Consider the following 22,239-nt stretch of genomic DNA (forward strand, 5'->3'; position numbering starts at 1 on the left):
CTGCCCTACAGTAGTTGGGCCTAGAGGTTGGCCTATAGGTTAAATGCCAAATTCGTGTTGCCCTAATCCCCATTTGCCTCATTTTCAGAAACAGACCTAGAATTGTGCCGTCATACTTCGCTGCCGTAAGGAGCTCTGCTAGGGTTACGTTTTCCCGATCGAACAGCGCTCAACTCCGTTTCCATATTCTGTGTAAGTCTCCTTCCAACCCTGCTCGTGGTTCTGCTACTGTTTCGCTGGATAACCTTTTTTCCTATGTCTCTCATCTTTTTCCAGCACCTTGAGTCGCTCCTGGTTTTTCCGTTCACCACTGTTTAAGATCGAGGTCTCGTGCTAGTCTTTTCCGGGTAAGGGAAGCTAGGACCTTCTGTTATTTGTGCTTTTTCGCTGTTTTGGACGTCTTTTCGTTTCTGTATGAATTGGTTGGTGTTGTGTCCGTTTTGGATCGAGTTTAAGCATGTTTTGGTTTGTGGTTTTGGCTACTGTATGCGAAAACAGTGGCGGGTGCTGGTTTTCTCGCCCAAGCGAGCTAGTCTCGCCTAGGCGAGATCATCAGAGGCTCGCCTAGGCTTTTTGTCACTCGAATTGTCGCCTAGGCGACTTGCGATCTTTTTGAGCGAGGGGTACTCTCGTCTAGGCGAGAAGGAGCTCGCCTGAGCGAGACCCCACAGAGCCCCATGTTCCTTGTCACGCTCTCGCCTAGGCGAGATGGGATCCACCTGAGCGAGAAGGTCTCTCTCGCCTGAGCGAGCCCTGCTAGCTTGGGCGAGGCAGCGGGCAGGTTTTGATGTTGTTGTTGAGTGTTTCGCTGATGTGTGGTTTGTTATCTGATCCCATATGCTTTACGAGATGGGTTGTGTGATGATGACATGATTAATATGTTCCATTTGAAATGGAAATGGCATGTTAGTTGATTTGGTATGAATTGAAAAGCATGGGTTGTATGAACTGTTGATTTTACATGATATTATTGTTATGAGAAATTCTTGGTTGGTGGGTGGAACATGTTTAAAGTATGGGTAGGGCATAATTTCATGTCTCTTGTAATGAGGGATATTGGTGGCGCCTCATCGGTTGGATGTAATTCCATGGGTCCTCTTAAGGGGAGTCCCTGGTCGTACCTCGACAAACGGACGTAATTCCACGGGGGGTCGTGGTGATGCCTCAGGGCCAGGGCGTAATTCCACGAAGGCCACGTGGTGGTGCCTCCTGTAAGGGTGTAATTCCGTGAAGGCCTCACGGTGACGTCTCAATGCTAGGACGTAATTCCACTGCCACGTGGTGGTGCCTCAAGTACATATCCGGATAGTCAAGTCTTAGGTTTTGATATGGATGAGTACTTCACATGTGGGTGTCTGCTACGTATGTTTGAATGTGAATGGTATGTTGAGTGTATGATATGATGACTTCTTCGCTAGCTTACCCTTTTGCTTGCTTGTGTGTTATGTGTGAACTCTACCTTTGCGATGATCATCAACCTTGTTGATGTGAGCATATGTGAGAACTCCTGGCGGTGGTGATGGTAATGGGGATGCTGCAGCTTGACGCATTGGACAGGTGTTGGACCCACTGTGGGGTCCATTACCGGCGGATTTTATTATTTATGTTTTCTTGAACGAACAAGACCTAGTATTTCTTAATTATGTTGTTCAGTATATTTCTAGTTGGGCCATGTGGGGCCCTTTTCTTGTAATCCGGGTATATTGGACGTATTATATACATTCTTATCCTAAACTTCGTACTCTCTGATTTTTTATGTATGTGATGTTTTATTAATTGAGATTATTCAATTTTTGGGACGTTACATTCGCTAATAGAATAATAGAACTTTTGTAGAAGAGAAAGAATGCATGCATGAGGAGTTTGTTGCAAATTCGATAATCTATGATAGAATATATAAGATTAAGGAAAAATTAAAGGAATTTTATTACTGAGAGAAGTGGTGATATTGTCTCGCTTACTAGGAGAAATAATGTTATCAGACCAACTTTTTCAATCATATAACGAGTGATCACTCAACAATTAATATTAACGGAAAGCAATCGAGAAAGAGTAGTCACCCTTTACGAAATTGAATTCCTACTAACCCAAAGACAAAGTCTTTCCGTGACAAGTACGTTTGTTTCTCTACCTTAAATTCATTACTTAAAAGAGATAGTTAAATAATGAGTCAATGGGAGTTAAACTTTGGATTGTCATTCGTGTAATTAGTTGTTAGAAATTTGTAATGATTTTACAAATACCAACTTCGATGTGATAATAAAGAACATTTTAAGGGTTGAACATTTTAACTTTAAGATAATTTTACATATAATTAGTAATAAGATCTATAAATTCATTATCTTAAAATTTTGTATTGAAAGTGGTATCAATTCTTTATATAAATTGAACTAAAATATTATTAGTATTGTGTCTTTCCAACGAATCTTCCATCAAAAGACCTATCAATGGTGTTAGATCCCAAATTTGTCATCTTAATAATCACTTCAAACTATCACAATATGATCTTTATATCAATTTTGTTTTTCCTGAATCTTTATTAATTTATGAATCTTAATGCTTTTGTAGATACATCCACCTGTATTTGAATTTAAAGGCATTGCATTTGTTAGTTAGAATAACTAGATATATCCCATTTCGATAACAATAATAATATAAGTAAATTTTAATTAGGTAATGGTATTTTTTTTTACATGAGTAGAGTTTTAAAATTCAATATTATTTTATGTCCCTGATTTTCCATTAAATTGGGAAAAAATTAGGTCAAAGCTACCTTTATCGAAAGGGTGTGGGTTGGGTCCTTGGGTAGCTCCATAATTATGTTGTACAAATTTATCTTTTCCAAAAAAAAAAAAACTAATCGATGTCCCCGCCAAACAAAAACTATGACTTTTTCACAAATAAATTCCATTACAACTTGCAAGTAGTAAAAGCTGTGAATATGGTTGTTACTATTTCCTATTCCCCTCTTGATTATCAGTTAGCCCACAATAATAATAATAGCTATGAAATAATGAACGTGGTAGAAAATAGATGGGCCCATCTAAGCACACATGTTCAATCTGTGGTGCTTGTCGAGCCCATCTCTGTGGCCCATTGGAAGTGCCAGAAAGTGGAAGCCCATGCTATTCGTTTCGTGTATCACTTAACCTGGGCAGCATTTGGAAAATCAAATTAGAATAAATGTATCACTTTATGTTATACTTAATAATTTAAAAAAAAAAACGTGAAATAAGAGTAAAACAAAAGAATAAGATGGACTCGTGTTTCTCATTCTATTTGTATACCAAATACTTCCTTAGTAAAAATAGTAACGCAGTTTAGTTCATACGTAGGATTTTTCTTTCTTTTTTTTTTTTGTAAGAAAAATCAAATAAAGAAATGTCATGAAACGCTGAAAGGAAGGAAAATGTTGTGAATGAAAAATGTCTATGCAATTTTATTTATTTTTTGGTTTTGTGTGTTTATAGTTTTCAAGAGTAGGGGAGAATTAGGGAGGTTGGGGACTAGGAATGGTGGGGCAAGAATTAGTTTTGTCCATCTACATATTCATCGAAGATCATGATAAGTTTGGGGATAAGGATCGATGAAGGGAAGATAAAAACAAAATATTAATGAATTAAATTCATTTTTATAAAAAAAATTGTGAAAGAAATTAATTTGTCTGATGAAGAAATTAAAAAAAAATTATATGGATTATTCAAACTATTTTTTCTGTAAACTACTAAGTCCGGCCTTCAATCATGGCTATACCCGGAAATACTCACGGTAATATTAAATAAATAGAAAGTAAAGTTAAATAATTGAATATAATATTAAAAACAGCTTAGATTAGATCTATAGAAAAAACATTGACACTTTTGCAAACGTGATTGAGAATTTGAAACAGAAAAAAACATGCTTTACATTAGATATCTGAACATATCTTTGCTACACTAAACTATACCTTATAATTATTTAGAAACCTCAAGTTTGAATCAATCATATTGGAATCAGTACGTGAGATTTATGTATCATGGTTCATCAATAAAAAAAATGTGAGAACAGCACCAACCAACAATGTGACAAGAGCCACACACCATTTTGACATTGCATGATTGGAGAGTAGTTTGTTGGTAACAAGGCACGTGGAGTGGGAGCAAAAACATTTGTCATTTGATAGAAATAAGGTGCGGCAAAATGTCTTTCTCAAGGAACAATGTTCCTGTCTGTAACCAAAGAAATGAAGGAGAAAAACCCCTTTGGTACACATGCATAATCCAAGGCATGCCCACATGCAAATCTGAACCTTCAAGGAAGCAATGATGCCAATGATGTGGAATAGAATCAGCTCCGAGTGTTACAAAACATTATTGTATAGTTGTTTCAATGATGAACCCTATAAACAAGCTCAATCACAACTTGGGTAGAATGTCCAAATTTTATATAGGGACATAACTAGGGTAGGAAAAAAATGTAGCGTGAGGAATATTTCCCCCAAAGTCGAGCACAAAAAATAATGATAGAATAGACTAAACCCAAATGAACAAGTAGCTGAAAAGTGAATAAAAGAGAGGAATCAAAAGCTGGAATGGTATTATTGAAGAGGAAGAGACGTTGTCCAGTTAAGTAAAGCATCAAACTTTTGATCACGACACATTAGTATTATGAGTGCACACTATTAACTGTTACTTCTTTTTCATGCTTTTTTTTTTTTTTTTTTTTTATCTTCTGTCTCTCTTCTCTCAACTATGCACTGCACCCCCCCACAACCCTTTGTCTCAAATCCTGACATCTTCTTTCTTCTACATTGTTTCTCTTCTTTTTATTCTCTATCCTCATCAACACTACTAACTTTTACATAAAGATATATTATACTATAGGGAAGGGGACTACTCTATCAAACTTAAAAACATAACAATTATGGAGTATATAGATACAACCTTTTGCAAGTTATTTTCAACAAATCAGAGTGGCGCAGCGGAAGCGTGGTGGGCCCATAACCCACAGGTCCCAGGATCGAAATCTGGCTCTGATAGAGTGGCTTCCGATCTTTCTGTTTTTTTTGGTTTTTTATGTTTTCCTATGGTTCTGTGATTTGAATGGAGGGAATGTTGAGTTTGAAGGAATGTATACAAATTAAAATTATAAAAAAAAATGATAAGATAAAAGAGTGATTTAATGATGACAAATAGGAAAAAAAAAAGTGGTGAGGGAAAGTTAAAATAGAAATGGTGACCTTTTAATCCAAGGTGATTTGTGATAAAGTACCTTTGGACAACATTAACAATAACTTTCTCACAATGTTTAAACGTGCTTTTCAGCTTTACTTAATTTCATATGTTTATAATTTTAGAATTCGTGATCTACATAAAAAAAAAAAAAAAACTTTCCAATCACCGGTGGGATTTGGGCTAAACATGAGTATAGTCACTTAAAAGGTCGGAGTAATGATATTTTATAACTCAACCAAGTCCATCCGAAGAACAAAATAAATGAATAAACCGATGGAAATAAAATTAAACATATATATAGTCATGTATTTTCTATATACAACTAATATACTTCTTTACTATATTAAATATTTTTTATTCAATATATGTTAATTTATTAGCACTAGAAACGGTAAGGAAAAGTTGTGGATTTTGATCCAATGCTTTTTAAACTGGACTGGTAATTAAACCAATCAAAATACTGATTTATGACAAAGTATACCTAAATGTATCCATGCTTATTCCAAGATAAATATTTAAAAATTGCTAAATTTAGTGGTATGGGTTTGGAATTTTTCATGGATACGAGTTGTAGTTACATGTATTTAGGTATCCAATTATATGATAATAAAAATTGAAAATATTACCTTCATAGGAATGAAGTCATGGTGTATGTATTTTTTTATTTATTTATTTTGTTAAATGTGGGTAGGAGGATACACTGTTCAGATTTTATGTATTATCATCTCCAATTCAAAAGATTCAATTCAACCGTTATGGAGAATCGGGGATGAACTAATATTCAAAACATTATTATAATAATTAAATATTATAAATATCTATATTTTAGCATTTAAAATACACAGAAATTAAGATAAAATATATGTTGCGATACTTAAATCAAAATATCAATAATATATCAAAAGTTTTTGTTAATAATATGTTTATATGTAGAATAAAAAATTAACAAATATTTTAGCATGTTTTTTATTTTTTTAATAGAAATATAAAACAATACATTATTAAATATTTTTATTTAAACATATTTAGATCGACAAGTTGTTCTTGTAATTTCTTTAAACTAATTAAGTAACGGATTCACCGGTTGATTTGTTCAAACGGTTGGGTTCGATTTTCAAAATAGTTTTTTTTTCTTCTTTTCATAAAGCAGTTCAATTTAAAAGAAAAAAAAAACTACGTCAGAAATGTTGATCGGGATCGGAGAGAAAGGAAGTGTGTATATATTATACATACACTTAACGTTAACTACTGAATGTTTTTAATTGCTGAAATCTTTCTTGTTCTCTCTAGGAGCTGGAATTCAGATCCAATTATATGATTGTTAAGTACTTCCCTTAGTATAAGCGTTTTTTGTTTTTTGTTTTTATCAATTTAGATATGATTAAGCACGAAAGTTAATGCATAATCAATCTTAATAGAGTCTGAATAACATGTGGGATGCAGGTTGGGACGAAATATAATTTGTAAGAGAGTCCAAATGTGCCGGAAAAATCTGCCACTAAAGAGTATATTCTTACTAAAATATTCATTTAAGAACTGTTTCTTTCCAACAAATAATAGCAGTTCAAATAATTAATCAAGGTGTTTAAGTCATCTTATTCAAGGATATCTTTTAAGTAGTTTATGGCAATTCTGGATTCTAGTCATAATATATATATATATATAAAGAGAGAGAGTTGCAATGCAGGTTAGAGGGTCTTCTTGTTTGTGTCTAAAGAAAACATCACTAGAAAAATATTTAGTTTTAAGTGATTTAACATAAGTAGATTAGTACGTATTTGTTTACTATAGGATAGTAATTCTTTTAGTCTTTTGTTCTCTTTTATTGTAAATATACCTTTTAAAATAACTATCAACAACAATTTTGAGAGAGTTTCTTTTATTGAAGTTCTAATTGAATAATTGAATAATTAGTATCATGATTCCATAATTTAAGATACTTGAATAAGTTAAATTTGTCATGTTTTCATCTTCACAATTAGTTTATTTTATATCAATTCTAGAAAAAATAATTTTATTTTATTATTCTTCATCAATATATTTATTTTAAAAAAATTTAAGACTAAAAAATAATTTATCATAATCTAATAAAAAATTGAGAGACATAAATACTAAAATAAAAATGTATTATAAGCATGACATGATTATAAATCGGCAATGAAAAAATACATATTACAAATGAGTGAGACAAAAAACAAATATTGATCATTAAATTAATATTTCACTATCAAGTGAGACAAAATATGCAAAAACTCCTATTAATCATTAAACTAATATTTCACATTATCAAGTGACACAAGAAATAGTTATCTTTTTTTTCTTCAAAATAAAAAGGATGAAAGAGAACAAATAAAAGATGAGAGAAAAAATAATTAGTATTTTTCTTTTCATAAACAAAAGAATGCATATGGAAGTGGAAGAAGAGAACAATATGTAAAAAACTCAAAAAGCAATAATTGAAAATATAAAAAATATCTTAATAAAGTATAATAATATGTAAAATATCTTATAATTATTAAAATCAAGTTTCACGTTTTAATTATAAAGGATAATAATATTTAAAAATATCATACGAGTTTAATTTGAATGTCTTGATAATTATAAAACTTAAGTATGCAAGTTGAGATAATTAGTGATCTTAATATTTTAATATTTTTGTTAAAAAAATTAATAAAATTCAAAGCAGAAGAATAATAATGGTTGCAAAAAAATACACAAATATGTTAATAGATTGACTTAGTGGTGTACATCTTTGATAATATTTTTTGGCGATGATTTATGAGTTGTAACAATTTACATTTTTTTAATAAAATAAATAATGAAAATTTATTATTATCAACAAAAAAATATGAATATGAGTATAACACGTTTCTCTTATATCGAATATTACATCAAATAACACGTTGCATAAGGCTAACACATCCTTTTTATATTCTCAAATTCAAACGTCTAATTTTATTTGCCCATTTTTACTAAATGATATTTTTAATATTTTCTTAATAAATATTGTGACAACTTTATTTTTTGTTTTTTTTCCAACCCACCTCGATCTTGCTACAAATACAATACTATGATTTTTGAACTTCAACTTTCGTGAAAATATTAAATATAATTATTTATCCATTTAAGTACTTAGATGAAGTATGAAGTATGAACATTTTTTATTTTTATTTTTTAAAAAATAACTATTTTGAGATAAACTAAAATCTTTATTGGTATTACATTTATAAAGAATTAAAAATTAAAAACAATTTATTAAGTATATTAGTTTTGGAAAAATAAATTGAAAATATAATAAAATTAGTGACTAAAAAATCGATCATGAAACCTGTCACCAAAATTAAACACTAAATTAATAACTTATTTTAATTATTAAATCAGCCACTAATTACTGTCACTAACTCAATCATTAATTTACATGATTAAATTAGTTACTCGTTTTTGTCAATGATGTATGTGCGTAAATCTCTCATTGTTTTACATCAATAAATCTATCACTGATTCTGGTTAATAATATTTGCTTTTGTCAGCAAAAATGGTCACTGTTCAGTATGGAGTAATGAATTTTTTATCTTCAAATCATTTGCTATTTATTTTGTGATTAATTCTAAAAAATTAATTTCCAAAATTTTTGTCCCTGTTTTATAATTTTCAAACGAACAAACACATCTGAGAAATGTATAAAATTATAATAAAAAAATGCAATAATTCAAATTCAATATAAGATTTTACATCATTTATTATTTTTCAATCGAATTATATTTTTTCAAAATGATCATAAGGTGAAACATTCTTTTCTACATAAATCTTATGTAGACAATTTTACGTTGATTTAAAATGATTTGATGTCTTATTACATATATCAACATTTTTAAAATGTACTAAAATTTGAATAATTTGATTATTATGTTATCGTGGTTCAATTTGAATAAAATTTAATACATACGCATTCTTTCTTCTGCATTATAGATTATTATGTTTATCTGTTTATGTTTCTCAGTATAAAATAAAAATTAGTCTCACTTATTTAACATAAACATATAGAGAAAGAAAAAAAAAAACAGTATTTTTACATTAAGCATACTTGCTTTCCCACAAAAGAAGCTGAAAGACATGTTTCTAATTCTGTTACGAGGGTTAGAAATTATGCAGTTGGGTGTAGGAAGGTAGCAAACTATAACAGCGTATGGTAACATTTGCATACCATTACCTAAGTAGGTAACGTGTTCTTGTCCTGATGAAGGATTCCCTTCCATCAACACGCCATCTCATTCGCTTCAGTTTTGAACCAGTTGGCTGTATCTATTACATTCCAGGCAAGTTTATAGCTTATTCCGACACCATCTTTCTATTTATTTTTTTCCGATATATATTTAACTGAAAAGTGTAAAAGCAAGTACTTAGATGAAGAAAAAGATAAAGTGACAAAGTGGAGAATGTCCACACACAGAGGATGATTTCACGGCATCTCTCAAAGAGTTTATGCTTTGCTTAGGCCTCCTTACCACCCAGACAAAAACAACACCTACGTAACACTCCATAACTGTCATCGTCGTTGTTATGTTCTTATGCATAACTACACACCCATGTTCCACTGCCACCTCACATTCCTCACTCCTTACTATTTACTCTTACTCCCATACAACCCGAAGAAGTTTCCTCTTTCTTTATTTCTTTTTTCCTTTTCTGCTTGTCTTTCCAGCTAAGTAATTTGCGCAAACAAAACCAGAGATATGTATTATTGCGTAGAACAAAAGGCGATAATAAGCAGAGAAGGCCGCAAAATTCACTATGAAACCTCACCATCATCATTTCACCTTCTTTTTCATTCTATCATCGTTCTCTCTACTTCCCACTTCCAGAGCTACCAACACAACTCAATTCAGCATTTTCAATGAAACAAGAAGGATTCTCCACCAGCCTTTGTTCCCGGAGCTCTCGGCTCCGCCGCCACTCACCCCACCGCCGCCACCGCCCCCGGATATTCCTTCCTCTCCCGACATTCCTTTCTTCAATGAGTATCCCGCGGGGCAGCCGCCGCCAGCGCAGAACCTGCCTCCGGCAACATCCTCCGGCGCTGTGATCGCGAACCCGACGGCGACGCAGCCCACGAAGCCTGCGAAGAAGGTGGCAATTGCGATCTCCGTGGGAATCGTGACGCTGGGAATGTTCTCCGCGTTGGGCTTCTTCTTGTACAGGCACAGAGCAAAACACCCGGTGGAAACTCAGAAACTCGTTTCTCGTAGGCTTCCGGAAGATTCTCCGCGGGCCCCACCACCCTCGAGCTTCCTCTACATTGGAACGGTGGAGCCCGCCAGAACGTCGCTCACCGAACCCAACGGAACGAACATCATCACTTCTCCTTATCGAAAGCTTGATTCTATTAAGCTTAACTCCGATCACCGTTACCGCCCCAGTCCCGAGCTGCAGCCTCTGCCGCCGCCTCAAAAGCCGCCAGACGAAAGCCACTCGCCGCCGGCAGGATTCTCCGACTCATCATCATCGTCCGAGGAGGAAAGCTGTGAGACGGCATTTCACTCGCCGCACGGCTCGTCGCTTAGCCGCGAAGAGAATTGTTTCACGCCCGTGTCGCGCCACAGTTTTCTCGCCGCCGCCATACCAGCGGCTGCTGCTGCTGCTCCGGTGGTTCCTTACTCGAAGAGAACTTCACCGAAATCCCGGTTCTCTGCTCCCTCGCCGGATATCAGAAACATGGTCGTACCACCGGCGAAGCATTCTCCGCCGCCGGCACTGGCGCCACCAGCTTCAACCGAATATGAGCAAATAGAAAAAGTAACTACCTTGGGTCCTTCTAGAAGACCAAAGTTCTCATCGCCTCCCCCAGCACCGAATTTGACTCATCTTATCAAGCCTGCTGCTCCACCCCCACCTCCACCTCCTCCTCCCCCGCCGTCGTTTCCGTCGTCACGGAAGGGTTGGTCTCCGTCAATTAGTGCATCTTCGTCCTCTGTGTCAAGGAAGCAGCGAGAGTCTTGGTCTCCGAATGGAGGAGTATCTTCTGCTAACAGTGCTAGTCTAAGGAAAGGTTCTACTGAGGAAGTTGACAAAAGAAATGCAGGTGATGACGTGGATGGAGCGAAACCCAAGTTGAAGGCTCTGCATTGGGATAAAGTTTGTGCTACTTCGGACCGTACCACTGTGTGGGATCAGTTAAAATCCAGCTCCTTTCAGTAAGTAAATTGAGATGAGTTAGTGGTTACTGTGATTCTATGGTGTGGGTGGACTAATGTTGGTGGTTTGTTTCTGTGTGTAGGTTAAATGAGGACATGATGGAGACCCTGTTTGGCTGCAAATCTTCAGGTTCTGCTTTTAAAGAGACTGTCACTAGAAGATCAGTTCTTCCCCCTGTTGAACTCGAGAACAGGGTCTTAGACCCCAAGAAATCCCAAAACATAGCTATACTACTAAGGGCACTTAATGTCACAAGAGATGAGGTGTGCGAAGCTCTTTTGGATGGTAAGTTTATTTTTCCTTTTTCTGGATATAGAGAGTAATCGCACTTCAACTGCACCAAAAATCGGGTGTTTTGTTGCGTTGTGCAGCTTTATGGTTGCCTGATCTCGATTGTTGATTCACTGGTTTATGTGCACCTTGCTAAACAACAAACACATAATGTCTATCTGTTTTGAAAATATTATTTTTGTTGGATTATTTTATATTAGATATTTTAGGGGAGATAAGAAAACAGAACTAAACTAGGTAGTATAGGGTGCCGTCAAACTACAAATTTCAACGGGCAATATGAGATTCAGATCTAGTTCATTAAACATAGCATGATCTGGTTATTAACATCCGCATAAGTATTGACTATTGAACAATAGTAAAACTTCCTGTATCATCAAGGTGGCTCTTTCTTTCACACTTTTACACGAGAAAGATCTCACATTCATTATTGCACTCTTTTTATTTTCCCTTCTTTTTTGAGGAATTATCTTTATTGCCCTTGGCATCTTAATGGACCAACCTAGTACTGTCACAATCTTATCAACTACTCAGCTTTGCCTTTTTTAGCTGTAACGGTCAAACTTCCCTAAAAGCAGTGCGATACCTGTTTCACTGCCATGATTGTGTCATCATAAAGACAGATCTTTTTACTATTTTTGTTCCAGTCTTCTAGCCCAATTATATTCTGTTTTTATTCCGTCGGTATATCATTTTTCTATTGCTTCAGTTTCAGTCTTCCTTTATTTTATCTGTTTCGGATGATTGGTGTTATCTAACTTGTTTTATATTACTAATTTCTAATCTGATATCTGAAGATAAACCAGCAACTCTCCCTTATAGCCTCTTCACTGTCTACTTGTCCTTATTCCAATAAATAGTTCTGAAATTGAATATAAAATGTTGATGACGAATTTTCAATTGCATGAATATGTATCATCTACATTCAATTTCTAGTAGAATAAGAGCTACATTATCTACAGTACATTGTTTAGCATGTTTCCAATAGTAATTCTTTAAGCATATTGATTTCTCGCACAAGACCATTACTATCCTTTTCGTACATGCAGAACACTAGTACGCATGGCCGAGTAACGTTCTACGTTTACACAATAGTATTCAACTATGATTTCTCTATTGTCGTCATTATTGTGCACAGATGCACGATTTTAATAGTTTATACCATTGCAAAACATGTGAATTCAAATATCTGAAAATATATATTTTATCAACTAACATCTTTGGTTACTTCGCTGACATACATAAAATTTATCTTCAACCAATGTTTCCACCTAGCAAACTCATCTTTTAGGTGGCATCGCTTTTTGAATGACACAGGGAACCCTGAAGGTTTGGGAACTGAGCTATTGGAGACGCTAGTGAAGATGGCACTAACAAAGGAGGAGGAAATAAAACTTAAAAATTATGATGGTGACCTATCAAGACTTGGTTCTGCAGAAAGATTTCTTAAAGCAGTCCTTGATATCCCTTTAGCTTTTAAAAGAATTGAAGCCATGCTGTACAGAGCAAATTTCGAAACAGAAGTTAACTACCTTAGGAAGTCCTTTCAGACACTGGAGGTATATTATATTCATCCTTATCTTTATTCAATGTCTTGCTTTCAACTGCATTTTGTTCTGCCTCTTTATAAACTAATCAATCAACGGTTCACATTTACCAGGCTGCAAGTGAGGAATTAAAGCACAGTCGGCTATTCCTCAAACTTCTTGAAGCCGTTCTAAGGACAGGAAACAGAATGAATGTTGGCACAAACCGTGGTGATGCTAAATCTTTCAAACTAGACACACTTCTAAAACTGGTAGATATAAAGGGCACAGATGGGAAGACAACACTTCTCCACTTTGTGGTCCAAGAGATCATTAGATCTGAAGGAACAGATGGTGAATCTGCAAACGAAAATGTTCAAAACCAAACAACTTCCCAATTCAACGAGGACGAGTTCAGAAAGAAAGGATTGCAGGTTGTGGCTGGACTGAGTAGAGACCTAGGTAATGTCAAAAAGGCAGCAGGAATGGACTCGGATGTGTTGAGAAGCTATGTCTCAAAGCTTGAAAGTGGGCTTGATAAAGTGAGCTTAGTTTTGCAGTGCAGAAAGCCAGATATGTATGGAAATTTCTTTAACTCAACTGGGCTATTTCTGAAAGACGCTGAAGAGGAAATTGTTAGGATCAAGGCTGATGAGAGAAAGGCCTTGTTCCTTGTGAAAGAAGTTACAGACTACTTTCATGGTGATGCGGCAAAGGAAGAGGCGCACCCTTTTAGAATTTTTATGATTGTGAGAGACTTTCTAAATAGTTTGGATCAAGTGTGTAAAGAAGTGGGAAGGATGCAGGATAGAACTGTGGTTGGTTCAGCTAGATCCTTCAGGATAGCCGCAAGTGCATCATTACCTGTTCTCAACAGGTACCATGCAAGACAAGATAGAAGTTCAGACGAGGAAAGCTTATCCCCCTAGTGCCGTTTATATCAAAGAAATGAGGGTGCCTTAGTATAACACAAACTAATATGATTGTTTTCCCAAATTTAAGTTAATTTCCCCTATTAGGGCCATAGGTATAAAATTCAACAGATTTTATTTCTACCGGTGCCTAAGAATTCCATCCACAAGATTGAAGAACAAACAGTTAAAGGCACCATTAGGAAGAGAATAAGCTGTTGACAGGATCTGTACTTTGCTTACCACCTCCACTCAATTTCATAATAACCCGAAATGAACATTAAATGGGAAATTTAGTGCAAGACATGCATAGCTTTTGTTAGTTCAAATCGAACCCAATTCCCATAGTTATGGTAGGTTTTGTTAAGTTAGATTCACAAACATTTTCATACTATAGAATATGATGATATTTTACATGTATTTTTTGAATAATTTATTAATAATAAATAGCAGTGATTTTGCAAATCCTATGTGTTTGTGGTGGTTTTGGGGAGGAGAGATAACTAAACAACGAAGGCACTTGTGTATGTGTGTGTGCATATGAGCAGATTCAGAATTACCCTTTCATAATAATCAATTAAAAGTTGTTCAGGAAAATTGAAAGACTAGTTATTGATTCTCATAACTATTTCAGTAAACGAAAATATCTTGGAAAATAACAATTTTGCACAAGTGATTAATGTTGTCACATGTCAGCTATAGCAAGAAATATGTTGTATATATGTACGTAATATTTGGAAGCATACTTGTACAATCATATTCAATCTATAATCAACAGTATCCACTCTGAAAAATGGTCCAGGTTTTCTAGCCTAAATTTCTACTAGCCTTTGAAAAATAAACAACGGGTGCTAAATAAAATGGTGAAGAGGTTCTTTGGTAGTGACTTATACAAGACTAACTATATATAACGGCTACGAGATTTCTACTTTTATTTGATCAAACTCTGGTTCCTACCCAAGAAAACCTCAAGCAACACCAGACCTATTAGTGACTGTACAAGTGTAAGGAACCTCGAAGCACAGTAACATAACAAATATGAAGCTGTGTTTTAAAAACTGGATATCTCTTCATGCATGGTTCAGACGGGGATCTGCTTTAAGCGAACTGCTAGTGGCATGCTTCCATATCCAACCCCTAAGCAGAAGATCCATTGTACCAGACTGAGAGGTGTTGTGTTGGCAAAGGTTCCCAAGTACTCAACTATTACGATTTGAAAGAAAACAGTGCAACCGAGGACAGCTATGAACACATGATTTTCCCATATGCCTTTAAAAACATCTATTTCCTCCATCTCACGTGAGTTTACCTCATTGAAAACCTGCATAACCAAACGAACCCATGTCTAGTTAGGCAAAATTTCTCCGTTAAGATTCCATAAAAAAACACATATTAAGGTTACTAAAAGTCTTGAAGAAATCATTCGGTAATCACGAAAATTAGTGGAGATTATTGGCACGTGATGATCTGAACTTGCTAGTAAATTCTGTGAGGAGGAGGGTTTAAGAAGGATTACCTGACAGAATACAAATGTGTTGAAAATAAGAGTGTTTAAGACCACTTCAGCATTCGGGCCTCTCAGGAAAAACACCCATTTACCTATTGTCTGAAGAAACCATATCACCACAAACTGATACAGTGCTTGTCCTAAGATATTCCTCCACATTACATTGTTGATGAAGTCACCTCTCCTCCCAACTGGTGCACGCTTCATTAAATCATCAGTTGGAGGTTCTGTTGCAAGTGCAAGTGCTCCCAGCGTGTCCATTATCATGTTCACCCACAAAAGTTGAACAGCTGTCAGGGGTGCACTGCCTATAGACAAAATTCACGTAAAATCACACGATAAAGAACATTTCTTTTTAGCATAATTGCTACTGCACTCTCTACGGAATGAAAAATGATGAAAGAGTGCTTGAAACACAAATTAGGAATTATGTTTTAACCTGTCAGGCATGCTGATGTGAAGTTCACTAGTAATGCAACCACATTTACAGTGAGCTGGAACTGTACGAATTTTTGAATATTTATGTAAACTGAACGCCCCCATTTAGCTACTGTCACTATTGTGGAGAAATTATCATCCAAAATAATGACATCTGCACTTTCTTTTGCAACCTGCACAAATCTCTTGTTTTAGAAGATTGAGATTATTTTATCAAAATGAAGTGCACTATAGTCACCATTCCCATTCCGATTCTTTTGATTTCAAATATTCGATCAGGAATGGATCATATTAGATTTCTCTTATGAAGAGACAGTGAAAAAAATATCCTAAATATGATTCTGCTGATAAAAAGTAATGATCTTAAATACGGTTCTCTTTTCACATGTCAACATCTCAAAGGAGCTAGATGCATTCCCTATCAAGCCAAGCTTATCATCGCAATTGATTCACCTCAGTTCCTGCAATTCCCATAGCAAGTCCAATGTCAGCTTCATGAAGGGCCGGGGCATCATTTGTTCCATCACCAGTTACAGCTACAACTTCACCGAACGTGGTACGTAGGTGTTTCACTAGTGTATGTTTGTCTAGAGGTGATGATCGAGCCATAACCTTAGAAGAAAATTGAACACATCATATTATTTAATGCATCAACCATGTTCCTGGTTAAGGATTGAATCAATCAGAGATGTTACTCATATAGCAAGTATATGAAGCACCTGAATTTTGGGAATTAGCTCAAATAATTCCTCCTGAGACTTCTCTCTGAAATCTGGACCCTCAATGGCTATGCCATCATCTGTTAAGATCCCACATTCCCTGGCTATGGCCTTTGCAGTATTTATATTGTCTCCCGTAACCATTCTCACCACTATTCCAGCAGATCGACACACATCAACTGATTCCCTAACGCCAGGACGAACAGGATCTTTGATACCAACAATTCCTATACAAGTGTAGCCAGTTGCAGGAATAGGGTCTTGATCTGAAAACCCACTTTCTAATTCAATATATGCAAGGCAGAGAGTTCTTAGTGCCTCACCAGCAAACTGGTTGATTGTACTCGTGAGATAATTACCCGATTCTCCATCAATGGAGACAACAACACCATCTGAATTCATCACCTTGTCACAAGCAGCCAGAATGATTTCGGAAGCACCTTTACAATGAGCCCTTAAACCTCCTTCAGGGATCTCCAGAACCACACCCATTCTTTTCTTCTCAGAGTTGAATGGCTCAACTTTAACAATCTTACATGTTTGTCTCTCTGCATGAAAATCTCCACCCAGTGCTAAGCCAAACTGCAACAGTGCTGACTCTGTTGGAGTCCCCAAGATCTCACGCTTACCTTTCTTGTTAACCACAACTTCTCCTCCAGTGTTGCTAAATATTGACTGAAGCAACATTTTCAAAGCAGGATCTGGGAGTTCAGAGGACAAACTAGAATTATTACTCACCTCCTTGACCTTCATACAAATGCATGTTTTCACCACAGTCATGCGGTTGGTTGTCAGTGTGCCAGTCTTGTCACTGCATATAGTTGTGGCTGATCCCATAGTTTCACAAGCTGCCAAATGCCTCACCAGGGCCTTGTCATTCATCATTTTCTTCATTGCAAATGCAAGGCTCAATGTCACAGCTAAGGGTAACCCCTCTGGCACAGCTACAACGACAATGGTAACCGCAATGGCAAAGAATTCCAACATCTCCATTGCATCATCTGCTGAAAACCACCAGAATCTTCCCTCTTCGAGTTTGCGGCCCATGAGTCCTTTCACCAAAACCGCAAAGGTAACCACTGCAAAGAATAGGCCTATCTTCCCAATAATGGTTGCTACTCCATTCAGTTTAACTTGCAATGGGGTTTCATCATCTCCTCCTTCGCTCAGAGTTGCCATCAACTTGCCCCATTGAGTCCTCATCCCAACAGTGGTAACTAACATGGTGCAAGACCCATCTTGGACCTTGGTTCCAGATAGAAGAAAAGGGTTTTGGGAAGTCACCATCACTGGCTCACTCTCACCGGTTAAACTTGATTCATCGATCAACACAGAAAATCCCGTAACAAATAAGCCATCCGCGGGAACTTGGTCTCCAATGGAAAGATGCACAAGGTCACCAGGAAGTAAATTATATATTGACATTTTCTGCCTGTAACCGTTTCTTGTAACCTGAATGGAAATCTTTTTCTTCTCCTTGTCCAAGTCCTTGAATTGCAACGATTGGCGATAATCACTTGTTGCTGTCACAAAGACTACTAGTAAGATACTTGCAACAATTCCAAGACCATCATGAGCACCTTTGGGCCATCCTTCCGTTAATATGCCAACTATCAGAGACACAATAGCACACACCCCAAGGATCATGAGAGTCATGTCTTGTACGGCTTCGAAAACAAAAACCCAGAAACTCCGAACTTCACTTTCGGTGAATTTATTGACTCCAAAAAGCTCTTGTCTCCTGCGCCGTGCTTCAGAATCACCACTAAGCCCCGTGGTGGTTGATGTTGAGAGCTTTTCTGCTATGCCATTTACTCCACCATGAAACTTAAGCTTCTTTACGTCGTGGCCTTCAACAATAGACCCCATTTCATCCGCACAGATTTGGAAACCAGCCTCTTTAACTTCATCAGGCACAACATAATCGCTTGGTTGAACACCTGCGGGTATTTATATGATCACAATTCACAGATAAACAACTTGATTCTCAATGAACAGCCTTAATTTCTATACTATAAAACACTATCAACCGATCAAAAACTGTAATGGTAAGTACCATTTTCAATAATTATTATAAAAGTCAACAGACTCATATAGGCATAACAAGAACGACAGTGTAAAAAACGGATAAACTTCTAGGATTTTGAATAAATATGTAGAAACTTACCTTGGATAAATTGAAATGCCGCTTTGGAAACCAAAACAGCAACCCTTAGCTTCTCCTGCATTAAAGAGAGAATAAGCCTTTGAGAATCCGCACGTGAAGAGGTCCCAACTTCTCATGCTATATAATGTGGTATTTCTTTAAGAAGGGAATGGAGTAATCATATTGCTTACGAGTATCCTCAAAAACAAATAGGTCTATTACAGTGTCGAATAATCATCAAAATTTTAATGAATTTGCATGTCAATAAATAGATTCGAATCTACCCATTTGAAATCTATATTGAAAGATACGTCAAACCTATATATTCGAGGTTCAAAATATTACCTGATTGGTACGACGCATAGCAGCTGCTTCGTAACGTTTAGAGATGTTGGCAGTGAAACGAAAGCGTCGTTTGGGGTTCTTTACCACCCCACATACCTTCCTCCATTTTTGAAGAGCTTCATCAGTAGTGTTTTTAGACTTCACTCCTCCAAAATTTTCATGCAAATAACTCTCCATCTCACTTCTAATGTGCTTTGATCTTTTCCTTCTTTGATGCCTTCTCCGTTATTAATCGACTCTGAGACTCTTTTCAAAAACCGAGCTCACGTTGAGAAAGGCATTCTAATATGCACTAACTCTGTAACAGCGACAAGGTAGTAACATTGTTAGAAAAAATTAGGTTACGGTTTGGTTTGCAGATGTTTTCATGGAAAGACAGGGAGAGAATGAGTGAGGTTGGAACCTCGTGAAAGGTAAAGTTCGAGTCTAAGAAAATGAATGGAGAGGGGAGAGATGAAGAAGCAGAGGAGGGAAACGAGTGAGGATCCGAATTTTTGTAGTGTTTAAGAATGAATAACGGTCCATTCTTCTGTTGTTGTCCGTTGTTTTGGGAAACTGGGGATGAACGAATTCCACGGGTCAACCTTATTTTCTTCAATGGAAGAATTGAGAAATATAGAGTGCAGTATTCGGTTCTGTTGCTCTATAAATAGCTTAACGTAAAGAAAAATTATCTTTTTTGACAAAAACTTTTTACAAATTTGATAAAGTTTTCATAAATGAAATTAAATTAGATTAATTTTTTATTTTTTAACTAAAATAAAATAATAAAGTAACATTTTTTTATTTAAATAGGTAGTTTATCGATGACAAAAAAAAATGTCAGCATATCGTCTATAATAATATATAAGGAGATTCCTTCTTTTATGTCTACATTTTATAATGTCAATTCTATCCTTTACAATATAATTATTTATTAATTTTTTTTAAATTAATGGTTATTTTTACTTATTTTTTTATAAAATTATTTATCTTTTTTTTATTCATCAATAATTGATTTTTCTATTCACTTTATTTTATTTTTGATAAATATAAATTTATTTTATATATTAACTTAATAACATTTTATTATTATCACCTGTTAATATATTATTCTTCGTATTTAAAATAGTGCTTGTGTGTATGCTACCGTAAATTTCTCACCCCCAAAAACTTTTATGTTCAAATTTTGGTTCTCCTTTGCATATATTAACAATTCCATTAGTTTTATTTAGGGGTGGCAATGCGGGTCGGTCCGGCTCGCATAAGACCCGCACAACGCGGGCTGGCCCGTCCTGCCCCGCATACTTTATGCGGGCTAAAAACATTGGCCTGCCCCGCATAGTCTTCGCCCCATGGGCCGGTCCGTTTTTTTTTTTTTTTTTAAATAATTTTTTTTTTAATTTTTATGATGAAACTTTCAATGTTTAAAAATTGGTAAACTTTAAGAAGTTCACAAAATTACGTAAAGACTTTGAGGAATTAGATGATAAATTGATAATTCAACATTTTCATCATATTCATACTATGACATACACAATGTATTCTGTATTCTTTAAATTTTAGCACATTAAAAATTACATAATACTTATCTTTTCCAGTTATACAAGAATTTGAAATGTTAATGCAAGAGTCCATAAAAGAAGTAATTAATATACACAAGTACAAGTTTTTTTTTTAATTTTATGCGGGCTTGCGGGCCGGCCCGCGCGGACCGCGGGCCTATGCGGGTCGAGCCCCGTACGGGCCTGCAGGCTCACTTTCCTAGCCCGCCCCGCGTTTTTTCTGCGGGCCTGCAGGCTGAGCCCGCGGGCCAAGCCCTAATTGCCATCCCTAGTTTTATTTACGAGATCAGAAAAATAAGTTGACAAATAATTTGAGTTTCTTTCTAAATTTAAAACACACTTATACACTTAATAATACACTATTTATTTTATTGAATTTTTTAGAAGTTCAAATAATAAATGTATTTTAATTTAAGAGAGAAATTAAATATCACTTTTTTAAAAAACTCCCATAAATAGTTATAAAGTAGGTTTTATTCATGTTATTTTTTGAGAGACATTTGTATTTGACTTCAAAGCTACATTGTAAAAAACCAATATGTGGAATGGTGTTAATAAGAGAGAAATTATCATTTTATAGTGTACTTACCAAGATGAACATACATTTAAAACTTTAAATTAAATTATAATTTTAATCATCCTTTGATAGTTTAAGTGATTAGAAATTTGATTTTTATTACATTAAGTTTCCGTTGTTTAGTTATGCGATTGAAAAAATAAATGTCGAACAAATAAACAGTACAAAAAAATTATTAAATAGTGACTAATTTTATGACAAAAAAATATATGTAATGAATTTTTATGATAAAAAATTATATAGAAACTAATTAGAAATTAATTTGTTAATTAAAGACTAAATTAGAGACTAATTCTCTTGTTAGTCAAGACATAATTAATTAATGTTACTGACCAATTTAAAGACCAATTTATAATAAAAATTATTTTACTTACCAATTTAAAGACTAATTATAATTTTTTAAACTATTTTAGTTACTAATAATTTTTAATTTATATATTTATATCTAAATTAGTTACTATAGGACTAATTATTTTTATTCATTAAAATTAATTATTAATCAAATATTTTCTTATAAAAGAAATCATATAATTTATTTATAAGTCGTTTTCAATTTAGAAAAGTATCATTTTTCTTTCATTTTAACGTGGTTCACCATTCTTGCCAACCTCTCCTAATGACCCCTCAATCCAAAGCAGAGACTTGTCAGAACCCAACCACTACGCCTGCAGATTTACTCACCCCATAGAAAGAAAAGAAAATTGCCAAGAAACAGAAAAATAATATTTACATAATTCGAAACAAAACTGGTTGCTATTATGCAAATATTCAAGTGAAAATATACTCGTAATGTATGCTTTTATTTATTATAATAAAATAAATAATTAATA

The 22,239-nt window shown here is 34.9% G+C and overlaps 2 protein-coding genes across 2 annotated transcripts; one reads left to right on the plus strand and one right to left on the minus strand.

Moving 5' to 3' along the window:
• The first annotated feature begins 9,334 nt into the window (after window positions 1-9,334).
• LOC114178839 (formin-like protein 6) lies at window positions 9,335-14,598 on the plus strand. The gene is made up of 4 exons (XM_028064956.2): window positions 9,335-11,404; window positions 11,488-11,690; window positions 13,014-13,255; window positions 13,357-14,598. The coding sequence occupies exons 1-4, from the start codon at window positions 10,005-10,007 to the stop codon at window positions 14,149-14,151; spliced, it is 2,640 nt and encodes an 879-aa protein (XP_027920757.2). The 5' UTR covers window positions 9,335-10,004; the 3' UTR covers window positions 14,152-14,598.
• Window positions 14,599-14,819: 221 nt separating this feature from the next.
• Window positions 14,820-19,878, minus strand: LOC114175919 (calcium-transporting ATPase 2, plasma membrane-type-like). Its single transcript, XM_028060763.2, has 7 exons — window positions 19,289-19,878; window positions 18,965-19,019; window positions 16,798-18,737; window positions 16,532-16,690; window positions 16,080-16,251; window positions 15,650-15,948; window positions 14,820-15,454 (listed from the first exon to the last, which is right to left on the minus strand). The coding sequence occupies exons 1-7, from the start codon at window positions 19,463-19,465 to the stop codon at window positions 15,215-15,217; spliced, it is 3,042 nt and encodes a 1,013-aa protein (XP_027916564.2). The 5' UTR covers window positions 19,466-19,878; the 3' UTR covers window positions 14,820-15,214.
• Between the last annotated feature and the right edge of the window lie 2,361 nt (window positions 19,879-22,239).

The sequence above is a fragment of the Vigna unguiculata genome, chromosome 3 (genome assembly GCF_037176805.1).
Source record: "Vigna unguiculata cultivar grain cowpea cultivar isolate G323 ecotype 2 chromosome 3, ASM3717680v1, whole genome shotgun sequence".
Taxonomy (NCBI): Eukaryota; Viridiplantae; Streptophyta; class Magnoliopsida; order Fabales; family Fabaceae; genus Vigna; species Vigna unguiculata.